Genomic DNA, 15991 nt, shown 5'->3' on the forward strand with positions numbered 1-15991 from the left:
CTGGGGATTGGTCAGGAGAACTATTAGTTTCCTGGCCCCTCGCTCTCCTGCCGACTGATTCCAGGCAGCTGTTTTCTGATGAGCTCAGTTCAGACACAGATTACCTTGATCTGTCAGTGACCAGAATTGCAAAGGGAAGAGCAAAAGTTTTCCTTTTTTTTTGTTTTCCTCCTTTGTTTCCTGTTTGGCCGAACTCCGACATACTACTTTGTAGAGCATCACACATTTGCTTTGCTCCATTGTCAGATTGTGCTTTATTAGCAGGTTAAATATGCCTTTAATTATTCTCTGTTATGAGTCTCGTGTGTCTGATGCTTTACACCCCAAATTTAACAACTGTAGAAACAGAAACTTTACTGACTATCATAAAATACCAATCCCAAGAGGAGGGAACTGTAGGAATCTGTGCAACCTACAAATGCTTATTAGGGGGATTTAATGCATCACGCATAGTAAATTAGAGGTCCACAGTAAATTATTGATCTATATAAATGCAGACTTTATGTCTTTGTTTGCTTCCTAGAATGTACCGTGCAGAGAAGCTTCCGAACATGAACCTAGTGTTTCTGATCACTGATGCCAAGGCAACGTGTTTGTCGTGTGACCCCAGGCCACTTCGACAGGCGGAGCAACCCTGTATCCTTTCACTCAAACTTGTAAAATCGACCAGGGTTACGCTTCCTATGTGCTCTCCAGCCCTCCATCCATCAGCCACAGGACAGCGGGGCTTTAAACTGTCAATACAAGGACACATGCACACTTCAGAAGTTTGTAGTAGGTCCCTTGTGCATGTTCACCTGTGAACAGTAATCCAGATGCACTGCATATGAAAAGTGGTCTCACATTACTCTTGAATAGGATCTCTCTATATAAATTCATCTGGGCTTCAGTCTGCCATCAGATTCAATTAAGGTTAATAGCAAAGGTGTGTTTTAGCTACAAAAGTGCAAATATGTTCAGGATATGTGTTTGACAGATGTGTTGTGAATGTGACTTCCTGCTGATGTAACAGTGAAGGTGTCACTGTCAGAGGTCACGATACGGTTGCAGCAAGGAGACACCAGTCAACACAAACTTACAGTGAAAATGAAATTAAAACTATTTATGAATTTCTCAAGAAGAACCCAGACAAATGACTGCTTTATTCATTGTTGTTGGAAAAGTTAGATGGTAAATGTTCACTGTTAGAAATTCCTGTTTTTCTGAGTGTCTGTTCAGCTGAAGGTCCAAATCCTTGTGAGCTGGCTCAGAACCCCAGATACCGCAAAGGACCAGACGTGTGTTTCGACAACAATGAAAATGTAAGTTACAAACACATGTGGCTTTGTGCAGAGGATGTTGCTGGGAACAGCTCGATTAGAGAGATTAAGTAGTTGCGTTCTGCCTGATTTTCATCAGCATGAAGTCAGACAGTTGTTGCCTGCCTGCTCTTCCATGCTGGTTTATTCTTTCCCTTTAGTGTATTGTCATGCTTTAATCTTTTTCATTCCATGTTTTCTTCTCTGATTATTCTTTTGATCTTGTCTTTTTCTCTCTCTCTTTTTATATTTGCATCATCAAATTGCTCATCATCATCTTTCATTCTTGTTTTGTGATTTTGCATCCCAAGGATGAACCCTTGTGCCCGATCAGCAGAGGTTCCACACTCAGTCCTGCACCTTTTATGTTGTTTCTGGTTCTGACTTCATGGTCAGTGTCACCAACCAGCTTCATAAGGTTTCATTGTTGACATATAAATCAGTCAGATAGTAAAACTGCACACTTACAGGAAGTCTGATTTTCTGAGATCTTTCACATGTTGCATAAAATGCATTTGCATTGGTAATATCATAAAACAGGTTTTACATTCAACCCCCACACATCAGTCAATTATTGCTTTGGCTGAACCAATGATTTTTTTCAACTGATTGCTTTGTTTTTTCCTAAAATAACATGACCATTAAAAACCTGTAAATAACACAAAAATTGGTTGTGCTTTTTTTTTTCATCATATGTATGTCTCTCTAACACAAGGTTTGCAAATCTTTCAAGCATTTCTCATCAAAAAAATATTAAATTATTCAACTTTGTGTATCATAGTTTCCTTTTTTTAGTTTTTCTAATAAGAAAGAAATCTTTTTCATTGTAAATCTCAAGTAAAAGCATCAAATTACTTTCAGAAATCAGCATTGTTTTATCATGAGGTGAAGTAAGTTCATCTGTAATCTAGAAATCAACTTTAATTTTCCTCAGATCACTGTGATGATTAGCAAAGAAGATCCATAGGAGAGGGTTGCGCGTGTTGTCTTGTTTGCAGTTTTTAGAACAGACACAAATCGCAAAAAAAAAAAAAAAAAAAAAAGATTAGTGGATAAATACTCACCTTTCATTGTTTTAGCCAGCAGTTGCTTACATGAATTTAGATGCATTGATATTAATTTGTCATTGCAAAAAAAAAAAGAAAGTTTTTAATCATGAGGTAAAATTATAAACTCATGAGCCACATCATGTTTATTTATTATTATTATATTTATTATTTTTATTTTTTTTAATCTTTGACTAAATGTTGGTGTAATTCTCCCATACATCTGTTGTGCAAACCTTTGTTCTGTAGTAACAGACAGAATCCAAGCTGACATTAGGCGAGACGTAGTCATGGGGAGAAAGCGCAGCATGCCAAATCATTTGAAAAGATCTATGGTAAATCGAGCTAAATTAGTAAAACAAAAGAGCAAGACAGATAAATCACATGTGGGAGAATTTCATCACCACCCAAACTTTGAACAATTTATAAGATGTCTAAATATTTGTTTAAAAAAAAATGCTTCCTATATCTTTGTGAATCCTGCCTTTCATTGTGTTTCAAAAGTGTAAATCATACAAACAGCAGGGCACCAATTCATGTGAGTGTGTGTTTACATTATGGGGAGGCCTTTCTAGGAAGCAACAGGGAGGGGATGAATGGCTGAGGAAGTAGATGAGCAGAGTAAAAGTAGGTCGTGTCCCTTTTCCTATTTCCAGCAGTCCAATTACTTTTGGATTTGCTCCTCACAGGAAGACGGTCTGTGTCCAGGCCAGTTCATTTAGTCACAGGAGTAAACAGAGGAAGCATGACATGGCTTTCCTGCCCTTTGAACAGGGAAGACTCCCACCTTTTTCTCCTCGTTGTTCTGCATGCACGGATATCCTGAATACTTCCATTAAATAAAAGAAAATCCAATACAGTTAAAGAGGCAGGTTTAAGTGCGTACAGCGCACACTGGCGAACATAAAGACAATGAGAAGAGAAACACTTTGACTTGAAACAAAATGTTTATTAATAGCGTATCTTGGACAAAAAGTTGCGCATTTTCTTTCTTGCTGAGAGTTAGATGAAAGGATTAGTACATGAATCACTCTCACTGCTCAGTAAATATGAAGCTCCTGCCAGCAGCCAACCCGCTTAGCACAAAGGCAGGACGCCACTTTCTGCAGCCCGCCACAAAAACTTGCTGTACATACACTGCCTCTGTTTTTGCAGAGAATAAACCTAAAACAAGACAAACAAAGAAAAGAGCCATTAGTCTGTTAACTGTTTAAGTGCTGATTGGTTGGTTGGGTTTGGGACTTTTGGACAGCTATTTTGACAGGTACTGCTTGTTTTTTAGTCTTTCTGAGAAGGTAACAATTTTCTGGCTTCAGCCTTGTTTTTAAGATGATATGTTGCTTATTTGATCATTTCTGCTTAGCACTAACAATAAATCAACTGTAAATATTTTCACAAACTTGATAAGAAAATAACAGGATGAAATAGTGGATAGTAGTCATAGTATGGTAGCTTAGCTACACTAAATGTGGTGTTTCTAGTGGATCTAATAAGTGTCATAGAAGTTTTTTCTTATTGACTTACAGCTGCTTTGTCCAACAGGAAGATGATTCAGATTGTGGAGGAGGGACCTGCCTAAGTCCGAGTCTGTGGCCAGTGATAGGTCTCCAACTGCTGCTGCTGTGGCTCACCAAATCTTTACAACACTCATGACCCTTACACACACTGTCAAGCTCACCCATACGCTGACGATCATCACATTTCACAGTAGGCCAGTAGTTGTTTAACTTGCGCCATACAGGATGTATGCAGAATATTTGCAACACAGATGACCAGTATCAGCGTTTCCATTTTCAAATGCCAAAGGGTGCTCATCCATTTCCTCATTGTCACAAGTAGGGACACATTTATTGTTCACATCAGCTGCACGCATTTCCACGACACACACCTTAATCTTCTATGGTGCAAGAGTAAGAGCTAACCAAACCCTTTAATTCTGCCTCATTTCTGTCTCTGATTTCTTCAGCAGAGGTTGAAGAGTTTCCCACTATGCCAACTTAAAATCATTCAAAGACTGTATGTTTGCTGACAGCATCCGTTTGTCAGTATCGTCTGTTGCTTCTTATATTTATCACACATGGATTCTGATGCTGTAATGACCACTTATTTTTCCAACCAGTTTTCCTTTTGGTCCGAGTGTTTTATAATATTTATTACCTATCTATCTACTTCATTGTTGTTGTTTTTTTTTGTTTTTATTTGCAAAAACAACTAGCTTTTTTTGTTTTTTGTTTTTTTACTAGCTAGGTGTTGTATTGTAGCAGCATGTGCTCAGTCCAGAGCGTGAGACAACACCAATACGTTGACGCCAAAGTTCCGAACACTATCAGACACCACAAAGAGACGTAAAAACTACTTCACATAGTTTATTTCAAGAGATTACTCACATGTTGGTGGACAGCGGTATTCAAGTTACAGCGTTATGTCGATACTGTAGATACGATAAGACTTCTCACAGAGGATTACGTGAGATCAAATTGCAACCGATGTGAAAGTCTAGAAGTATATTCTAATTAAAAAAAAATATATATGTTTGTACATGGACTGACAGCTTTGGTTGTCCTCGATTTGATGCATCAAATCCCCAGTGCCTACATAGTAGCTCAAGCAGTCTGGTATCTAAATGAAACAATTCATCGAGGTTGTGTTCTTACCACGTTTGCCTCTATGCTAGCGCTTGCTGCCGTTTAGCATGGAGGTCAGTCCGTGCAGTAATGTCTGATGAACTGGGCCAAATCTGCTGCTGTTATTCTATTTTACGAGACCCACACAACAGTAGAAATGAGTGACTTTGATTGTGGGAGAGGAATATTACTTTCCTCCCAGGAGAAAACTAACCTAAATAAGACTTGAGTCTGCGTTCCAGCATCTCTCTCTTTATTAATCCTGTTTCTGTTCCCTTTCTGGATCAACGGACTCAGGAGCCAAGATGACTTGTGAATGAGATCAGCATATCAAAATGACTGTTTCTTTGTTTTCTTCTCCTCGCTGTTCTCCTCCTTCTGCTCGTTTCTTCTTTGTGTTGCTCTACAAGTGCTGTGAAGCAGACGCTGAAATGCTCGGTGTCGAAATGCTGCAATGTCATGGGATGAGCTTGTTCTGTGTTTGAACACTGTATTTGCCTATGATCAGCATCAGGGCCTGCTGGAGAGAACCTCTAGAACACACTACGGCCAGTGGTAATTTTGTTTTGCCTTACTTTGTCACACAAATCACACGAAGGTATTTCAGTTTATTTTTGAAGCTTAATCAGAGATGACTTTCGAGTTCTCTCCACCTCGCCTTCATGGTGACATACTGGTGTTGAGTGATCAGGTTATGCCGTCTATCAGAGTTGCGTGTTGACTTGTGTTTTACCCCGGGGGTCCCGTGTCTATGTGCAGGCATGTGCGTGTCCCTCCGATAAATGATTGTGCTTTAATACCGTACATTAAATACTCTTTTGTGGAACTTCACTAGCCTGAATAAATTTTGTATACATTTGTACACTAATACTATTTACTGTATAAAAGAAAAAAAAAAGATGCGAAAAGAGAAAAGATGTTTATAATATGGTGTTGATTATTGTGCAAATATATATTCACAATAAATTGTTGTATTGTTATGAACAGAGAGTCTACCTTTTGTTTTTTTCCACCTGTCGCTTTGGCCCTCATCAAACACACCATTTTTTCTACTAAAAAGGATGTTGCAGAGACTGCATGTGCATCTCTGCAAATCTCTATGCATTCCTTCAGGCATGATAACACTAATGATGAAAAAATAAATAAAGCTAACCAGTGTAAGTTTTGTCTTTGTCATAACTATCTTGTAGCATGTATGGTCGGAAAAAACAAGATTTTAAAAGATCATTACTTTGCTTATTTCTTTACCCTCATTTCAAGATTGATATGTAAATGTACATTTGTTTGGCATTTCTGAAGTTTGGCCTATTATCTTAAAAAACATTACTTTGATCCTTTTTAATGCTGTAATTAAATGACAGCATGAAAACAAGCCTGTTCAGCAAGGCTTTGTCTGTGATGTTTATGTCTATTTTCCTGTGTTTATGGCAACACAAGTACAGTGTAACCACTGTGTTGGTAATGAAACTCAGTGGAGAGGGAGATTATGAGCAAAGGAATCAAAATTTTGGTTTGGCTCATGATCACAGTCTTGAAGATTTTGAGACGGTCGTGTTCTAAACAGAACACTGTGCTAACCTGTCCATCTAATGAAAGCTGCAATGGAAACAGCAGAGAGTCATGATCAAAGATGCAGATCTCACTAGAGTTGGGACCCATACTGGAAAGTAAATTCTTAAAATTGTATGGTAGTGATGTGTTAACTAAACCAGGTCATTATATGAATGAGGATAGCATGGTCATTAGGACATAATAAGACATAGGACTGGGTCAAGGTCTGGCCAGTGGCCTTTCTGTGTGGAGTTTGCATGTTCTCCCCGTGTATGCATGGGTACTCCAGCTTCCTCCCACTGTCCAAAGACATGCATGTTAGGTTGATTGGGTACTCTAAAATGTCCCCAGGAGTGAGTGTGACTGGTTGTTCGTCTCCGTGTGGCCCTGCAATGGACTGGCGAGCTGTTCAGGGTGTACCCTGCCTTTTGCTCTAAGACTGCTGGGATAGGCTCCAGCGACCCTGAATTGGATTAAGCTGTTAGGAAAATGAATGAATGCAGTTATACTTAACTTACTAATATTTGATCAACAAATTCATTTACACCTCAAACAAGCTTAGACTTAAATAACTTGGGTAAAGGTTGGTATATCTGGATATCTAGTGAAGCTCTACAATAAATGCTGCAATGTAGGATTTAAATTATAAATGTAAGTAGCATCTACAAAAGTAATAAAGTAATTATTGTGCAGAATCAAGACCACATTGTGTAAATTAAAAGCCATGAAGATTTTTTGGTTCAGGAGGACAATATAAAGTTTGTTTCACCTTAGGAAGGTAAGGAGGAGTAATTCATCTACTCCTCTAAGTTGCTAAACTGCCTGTGGAAAGAAACTGTTTGGAAATTTGTTTCTGTCTTGATTAGACTGTATATTTACCCAGAGGGTGGGAGATGTAAATTCCTCTCTACCATCTCGTTTTGTATACAGAGGGCAGAGAGCTCAGGGCTCTTTGAATCACTAAAATCAAAAATCTTTTCCTTAGGTTTTGTGACTTTAATCCCTGCTTGTTGAGAGAGAAAGAGAGAGAGCACCATTCTGTCACATACTGCATTCCCATTTAAACCTTCCTCAAAAGAACAATGGTGGTATGTTTGGCAAATTCAACAGTGGTATTGATGGGGTGGATGGGAGACCAGTCCTGATCAGTGGAGTGGAAAAGTCCCAGTGTTCAGGATGAGAGTGATTTATGTGACATCCATTTGTATCCATGCCCATATTTACCTGCCAAAGGCAACGTTGCCTTCTTTTTTTGTGAAATCCGAGATAAAAATTCACAAATGAGCATATTCTAGATCCAGGTGAGTAGAGGATGTGTAGAGATCTGTGCTGACTGCTTCCTCTGTTGAACTGTTTCCTCCATATGCAAATCGATTAAAAACTGACACCCACCACTTTCCAGAGAAACCTGAAGTCAGTGCTTACTTTTCATATCATTTTTTGCATTACAAATTGGAGAGATTGTGAGATAGTCGAATGCTTAAACAGAGATGATAATGTGTATGAATTCTACCCCCCCTCCCCACTTCCAAATACAGAAAAAAAGGAAAAACATCTGTTACATCCTGAGTCCCTCCTTTAAATAATAAGCAGCAAAATATTTTCTCTTTTAGCCATGAAGTTCATCTGTATAACACAACAACAGGGTTATTCAAAGTGCTTTACAGAAACACTGGAACATTAGGAAATAAGTATAGTTGAATTTTGAAAACAAAAACAGAAAAATATACATGAAACGACATTAAAACATGATCAAGTTTTAAAGTTCAATCTTTAAAGAAAAGGGTCAAATTTTGTGTTTTTAATCAAAACTATGCAAATGCAGCTGAGAACAGGTGGCTTGATGGCATGGATTTGAATAAACAGAGTATTTCAGCTGATCTGAGGCTTTCTGAGAGTCTCTCTCTGGCAAGTGGAGCATAAAAGCTGAAAGCAGCTTCTCCATGGTTCAGACTCTGAACTGTTACAAGACCAGATCCAGATGACCTGAGGGGTCTAGCAGGCTCATACAAGGTCAAGAACTCACCAATGAATTTTGGTCCAAAACCATTCAGAGCTTTACAGACCAGCTAAAGTCTATCTTCTGATAGACAGGAAGCCCGTATAAAGACCTCAGAGTTGGACTCATGTGGTCCAGTGTCTTGGTTTTAATAAGCATCAGAATTCTTAAAAAGTTTGTAGTTTGACTTTTTTTTAATTGGAGACTTGAAAAGACACTGCAATTTGATTATTTGAGACAAAAAAAATCACTTCTCTTTTACTTTACTCAAATAGCAAACCTTCCAGTGAATGGAGAAGACTCTGGCAGAGGTCTCTTGCATACAAAGAGTTTTGACACATTGGCACATCTACCTGTTAATCATTTATCACCAGGAAAATTTTGAAACAAAGACATTTTTAAACACGGCAGCAGTGTTGCAGACATTAAAGACATTAAAGTGACAAAGAAGGTGAAAATACAAAGGGTGAAATTCTGCATATTTTACGTGACTATATAGTCATTTACAGCAATGAGTTGCAACCAGCTCAGAGCATTTATGTTTCTTATGTAGGAAGAAACTAGCAAACAGCAGCATCAAGAAAGCATATCTCCAGTAGCAGCTTACCTGAAAACACACCTGTCATGTTGGTGAGCCTTCTGAGATGTTTTTTAGGAAAAAATTGGCTGAATTCAGGTCAATACAACACAGAATATCAAAAGCCATAACTACATAATTGAAAGCAGGAGAATGTTTGAAAGTTGAAAGGTTTCATTCAGAAAAAAAATTCCAATAAATCAGGTACTGGTTGACTTGTGCTTAGTTAAATGTCAAGCTCAGCACAAGTCTGCCACAGACTGGTGTATGTCGGGTGTGTAGCAGTAGCGGAAATCCCAACAGGACTGCAGCTCTCCAGGACCAGAGTTGCACCACTGGTTTAGGCGTTAGTTGGCTGAAAAATGATTCTACACAGAGTTTATAGCTGAAAAAGTTTGAGAAACACTGGATTAGACAGACAAACCTTTTAAGCCCAACCTGAGTACAACTGTGGAGAAAAGTCTCAGAAGCATTTACTTGGCCCCTCAACAAAACCTATATATATATATATATATATATATGTGTGTGTGTGTGTGTGTGTATAGCTCAAAAATAAAGGGAACACAAAAGTAACAATTTGTAAATCTGAATTAATGAAATATTTTTTTTTATACTTTGTTTTTTCCATAGTTGAATGTGCTGACAACAAAATCACACAAAAATTATCAATCAAAATTAAATGTATCAACCCATGGAGGTATGGATATGGAGTAATACTCAAAATGAAAGTGTAAAAACACACTACAGTCTGATCCAACTTTGATGTAATGTCCTTTAAACAAGTCAAAATAAGGCTCAGTAGTGTGTGTGACCTCCGCGTGCCTGTATGACCTCCCTACAACGCCTTGGCATGCTCCTGATGAGGTGGCAGATGTTCTTCTGAGGGATCTCCTCCCAGACCTGGACTAAAGCATCCACCAACTCCTGGACAGTCTGTGGCGAAACTTGGCGTTGGTGGATGGAGCGAGACATGCTGTCCCAGATGGGCTCAGTTGGATTCTGGTCTGGGGAACGGGCGGGCCAGTCCATAACATCAATGCCTTCATGTTGCAGAAACTGCTGACTCACTCCAGCCACATGAGGTCTAGCATTGTCTTTCATTAGGAGGAACCCAGGACCAACCACACCAGCATATGGTACCACAAGGGGTCTGAGGATCTCATCTCAATGGCAGTCAGGCTACCTCTGGTGAGCGCATGGAGGGCTGTGCGGCCCTCCAAAGAGATGCCACCCCACACCATTACAAGTGTAGGAAAGGCATGTAAACATGTTAGTCCAACCACTGAGCTCCTGAAACCAGAGCAACACGTAAATAATGTGGTTGGAGCTTAAATAATGCCTCTGTGTCTGTGATCAGCTTGACTCAAATTGACCAGCCATACTGCACATTCTTCAGAGTCTCATGGTTTTGGTAAAAACAGTCAAGTGTAACATCTGATATAATACAACTAACTTCCCAATAAAGCTGCTCTCCATCAGATGCCTCTGTAGGTCATTGTCAACGCATTTTAATATGAAAATGTGTCAACTTGTGGTTGCTGAAAGCATTTATAACGCTGTTACTTTGCTTTGAAGAAAGCCCAACATGACGAGGTCCACTGTTGCCTGGAATTCATGTCCTCCCATTTAAAAGAATTTCCAATGCATTTTTCTCACACTCACAGAACTCGCTGGGTCAAAAGAGAGCATCGTGACACAACATACCTATTTCAAGTAATGTGAAGGGAAAGACTGTCAAGCATTTCATGTTGTGTCCAGAAACTGTCCCACTTATTTCTGTAAGCCCTGGATTAGATTTTGTAAACCTTGATCAATTTTTAGCTTTTGCGTAAAGAGCTTAAATGGTGGAATGAAAATGAAGATCAGTAAATCACTTATTAACTTGTCCATCAAATGCTTGTGTGATTGTTTTTTTGCTATATGCCAACATACAGCACAATGACTGAAGCCAGTCCAGCCAGAGAGATGGGTTAGTCTTCATCTATTAAAGTACTGACTCATTCAGCCTATTTGTATGGAGCACCAATAGTGTTAGGTTCCTCAAAGAGCACATCACTCTATCTAAAACCCTTACAGACAATACTGTGACTCATTGGTGGTAGATTTATAGCATCAAAGAAACTTTTTGGGTCTGTGCCACTGAACTGCAGGAAGTGAAACCTGAGACTGATGATGCAGCAACAGGATGACCAGCTGGATCTGGAAGGATCAGCATGTCATTAGCAAACTCCCGTCAAGTTCAATAACACTACTGTGATAGTTATATTACGCTCATTTGTGTAGATTTTTACCAGACTATGCTATTTTTGGAACAGTTTTACAACTCAGTGACACTTTGAGATTACTTTCAACACTTTGGGTCACAATGCTCCGAGGCTAATCAACCCAACTTCTCTGAATCTGGTAACTATAATGTGGTTTACATTTGCTGCAACACTTTAATTGACCCCCCTGTAAACAATGACAGAAAGGCCACAGTTTTTCCGTCATCATAAAAATAGTATCTCGGGGGTATCAAGGTTGTGTCGTTACCCTGGAACAGAAAAACAGCAGTGAAAATGATTGCTGCCTAAATAGAGTGCACGGGTACATTTATGATGCATTTTCCAGTACAAGTCATTGTCCTTTTCCACCAATCTTTGATAAAACATCATTTGAACATGAATAGAGGAGAAAAACACAAGTGATGTCACAGAAAATGGTCTTAAATAAGTGTTAAACATTTTCCTGGACCAGCTTTTTTTGTACTGTTTCACACAACCTAACGCCCATCCTATCAACCATGTCAGCTGGAGATGTGTTTTGCAAAGCGAAAGACAGACAGATAGTGTTTGGTTGGAAAGAACACGAAACACACACTTGGCATGTAGTATCAGGAAATGCCACAGAGTTCTCCAAAGCCATAAACACAACCACACACTTGTCAGTTCTCACTTAGTTTTTCTCTCTTTTTTTCAGTTCGCTGCATGTGCGTTTGTGTGTGTGTGTGTGTGTGTGTGTTTGTGTGTGTGTGTGTGTGTGTGTGTGTGTGTGTGTGTGTGTGTGATAGGCAGGCATAACACCAGAAAATCTGTCCAGGTGAAAAGCCTTGACATGATACATTCCATTCCAGCCCTGATTGGGGCATGTTTTGGAGATTTTCTCCACATTTTAAGCAGGCCCTAAACATATATTAACTGGCAACATAAGGTGTTAGGTTTGTGGGAAGCATGTGCATTCACTGAGGATGAAGAGTAGTGTGGCACAGTTTGTCGAAGATCCAATAAGGGGAGAATCACAACCCAAAATCAGAAAACAGTAGAAAATGATATATACATCTATCTTTTATTTTTTTGCATCAAAAACTAAAAAAAAAAACTCTATTTCAAGTTCTTTACTTACCCATTTCATCAAAAAGCTTCCATGCAAATTTTGTCACATTAAAAATATCATGATAAGACATACTGGTAGTAAGAAATGTAAACAAGCTTTGTGTGATGGTAAAAAGACAACACAGTGCACTAAAGCATATGGTTACAGTTATAAATTATGATAAAAGGTATTGGCATAGAATAAATTATTTATGAGTTCCTTGTTGATGGGTAAATGGGCAATTATTTAAATATTAAAGGAATATTCTTTGTGGCTCTTAACTCCCTTTTAGAGCAGCAATGATTTCTCTGCTAACATCCAGTCCAGTTTACTACAATGTCATCAGTCTTATTGCTTATAAAAGAGCAATAACCTGTTATTAGCATAATATGTTTTTGTAATCTGCATTTATTCTTCAGTAATAATTCATAAAAGTTCTTAGCTAAGTAGAGGATTTTATACAATACAAACAGCTTAATTGTTTCTTTCATATGTCCATTTCACATCACATTAGCACTTGCTGTTTAATAAATCCTGATTCTGACTTTGACATGACCTCTCAACAACGATAAAGATTTTAACTACATGCAGATGTTTTTGCAGAAAATACATCTGAAATTATATGAGTGATTTCTTTCTTTCAAGCTCACATGTTCATGTATCATCAAAAATCCGGGATCTTAACACCCCACCTAGCAACAGGTTCTTATCATATTGCATAGCCAGAAACATGAAGCATCTTTTTCGGCTACACAGGGAACAAAAATCTCTAGAGGAGATTGAATTTCTCCTCAGGGAAACATTCTCAACATCATTTAGATAGTCTTGGATTACCCGAGGAGATAGATGCAACTATAATAACAATAACATTCCTAAGAACCGAGGTGTGTATGCTACAGATGCTTTGAACTATCTGTGTGCAACTGAACCTTGGTGAATCTGTGATGTCTTGTGGACTGAGTGGGATCAAACCAAACATCATTTAGGTTTAGATTTCTTTGTTTTCAGCAGACCTGACGCACAATCTTCAATGATGAATGAATTAAATAAATACACCTCTGATTTACTTTATACATAAAAATGACTAACTAAGGGAGTACAATAGAGAGACAGCGGTGAGTGACAAGGTTCACCTGGTTACAGAAAGTTGAAGTGGTGTTACTGAACAGGCGCTCTGTGGAGACGGGCGGGGCGGTACAACTAAAGCAGCTCTTGCCAAAAGACTTTACACGCCGAGTTTGTGTGCAAGTGCTTCCCTGTGTGTGTTTATTCTGCAAGTTCCCAGCATGAGCGTCTGGCAAATCACTCAGGTGGGCTCTGAAGGCTGTTAGCAATCGTGTCTGCTCTGTGCCATGTTCACCATCAACATGTTAATTACATGCATGAGGCCTGACATGGACACATGCGGGGGGAAATGTACCTTCTGCCCCACAGCAGCTTTTTTTTTTTTTTCCCTCCTCGGGTCTTTGATTCTGCAGACCACCTCTTCTCCCCTGTGTGTCTCCTGCTCTGCCGGAATCATGCTGGGGAAAATTAGTAGCGAGCCACAGACAAGACAAACTGACTGTTTGCAGATGTGTGAAAAATGAGGAAACACAGGTTTAGACTGAGTTAAGAGCTGCTCTCACAATCCTCCCGCCTAAAGCATTGTTTTCCTAAAGACTGTGGTCATGCAGAGGCTTTTTCTTGTATGATTATCGGCCTACGTTTTTGTGTGTTGCATCTTTTTTTTGTTTTTGTTTGTTTTCAGACAGTTATTAGGTTGAATCATTAAGTTAAAAATGGAGTTCAGTTTACTGTGCATGGCTTTTTATTCTGATTGCTACGGCTGAAGGCTCCAGCTTCACTTATTTGGAACAAGCGGTTAAGAAAATGGATGAATGGATGGCTTTTTATTTAATTTGTTTAATGCTTAATTTAAACTTCTACTAACACTATGTGTGATTTTGTCCAGAAAAGTACTAAATAAATAAATAAATATCTGTAACTGAAAAAGATTACAATGACCATTTTCCATTAAAAGAATTAGCCTGTGAACATAACCTACTTATTAGTGTTTTCCAGCTTGTATTGGTGTTTTGCACGTTTGCTAGATTTGCATCTTGTGTCAAATGGCCCGACACAATAGAGTACATGTGGGATGTTGATGTATTTCCGTGACATGCTTTATGTGGACCATGCTGACGGATGTGTTCTTTAAACAGTTATGCTTTGTGCAGATATACAAACTCCCCAGGGCATTTTGTCCATGAATTGTTTCAGAGTTCGGTCTCAAATATTCACATCAACATCCATAAACACAGGAGGAGGGACGGACAAAAGACAGAAGAAATGGGCTGTTCTCTGTGAACTGAATGTGTTGTCTGAGATTAAAATGTTTAATGTATCTAAACTTAACATGTTTCACTCTGGGAATTAAAATAATCAAGCTTATGTGTTTGAAATGAAAGGTTTCCATCATGCATTTTACTTGATTAAGCTTCTTTTGATCAAATAACCTTTGGCCAAAAATAGAGAACATCAAGTTTCAAAGTGACTTCTGCAGACATGACAACTTGAAGGATGACTCAGCATGGTCAAATTGAGTCATGGGGAGGTGAAAAGTGTCGTTGACAGAGTGATGTGTCGTATGTGCAGCATATTGAATGGCTTATAGCCGTACCGACTTTGTGATTTTCTCAAAATCCATTTTAGGAGATGTATTGGTGGCTCAGATGATGCCCATTATGATAAATCACTAAATTAAAACCCAGTTTTTCTTTCCTCCCCTCTGCCTATTCCCCTCTGAGGAACAAAAATCAGCAAGGAATCAAGATGCAACACGAAGGGAAACAAAAAGTTTAAGTCGAGAAGTTGCGTGTTTTTTTTTTTAACAGTTATATACCGACAGGCAGTCTGTCTCCGAGTGCAGTTTATTTTTCTTGCTCGTAAATGTCAGCAGAAATCCATTACGAGCTGCAGCTACAATCACATGCTGTGACAACAGGAAGTGTGTGTTTGTTTAAAGGAGGATCTCTTGACACACTATCTGTGTTTACAGTGTCTTGCCCCACTATTTCTTCACCACACACATACACCCCAAAACAGCACCTAAACATCCTTCTTGCCTAATTAGAGTAAAATACCCTGAAACACCTAGACAGCACATTTCTTCGATCTGATTGTCTCCTGCATTCGTCTCTCGCTGATTTAAACTCAAACCATTACATGGTTAGAGACCAGTTCCTGCCATCACTTCTCTAAATTTTCCATTCTCCTGTACATAAGGTCATACAATATGAATGACGTCTGGAAGGGAAGCTGGAATGATTCAAGGTCATAAAGAGGTCCAACTAATTTGCAGCAGATGAAAATGTGCACATATGGGCGTTTGCATGCACACATTTGTGCAGAAAAGCAATAGCACAAAACACAATGCGCACAAAGGTTCCAAACATATCTACAGGAAGTCTATTAATACGCCGCGCACTCTACAAATATGCACACAAACAGACCAGCCGTCGGCGCTCTCTTCTGTAATTTTCCTCCTCACACAGAAAATCCAT

The 15991-nt window shown here is 38.9% G+C and overlaps 1 protein-coding gene across 1 annotated transcript in view; it reads left to right on the top strand.

Annotated features, from left to right (window-relative positions):
* The window catches only part of LOC306770658 (voltage-dependent calcium channel subunit alpha-2/delta-1), a gene marked incomplete at both ends in the record, with an annotated part of 67789 nt that extends 63792 nt beyond the window's left edge, over positions 1–3997 (top strand). The window contains 3 exons of the mRNA XM_079259551.1: positions 524–636; positions 1219–1301; positions 3887–3997. Of these exons, the coding sequence (XP_079115677.1) occupies positions 524–636; positions 1219–1301; positions 3887–3997 (307 nt within the window). The remainder of the gene's footprint in view (positions 1–523; positions 637–1218; positions 1302–3886) is intronic.
* Between the last annotated feature and the right edge of the window lie 11994 nt (positions 3998–15991).

This window comes from Telmatherina bonti (genome assembly GCF_933228915.1).
Source record: "Telmatherina bonti genome assembly, chromosome: 2".
NCBI classification, from domain to species: Eukaryota; Metazoa; Chordata; class Actinopteri; order Atheriniformes; family Telmatherinidae; genus Telmatherina; species Telmatherina bonti.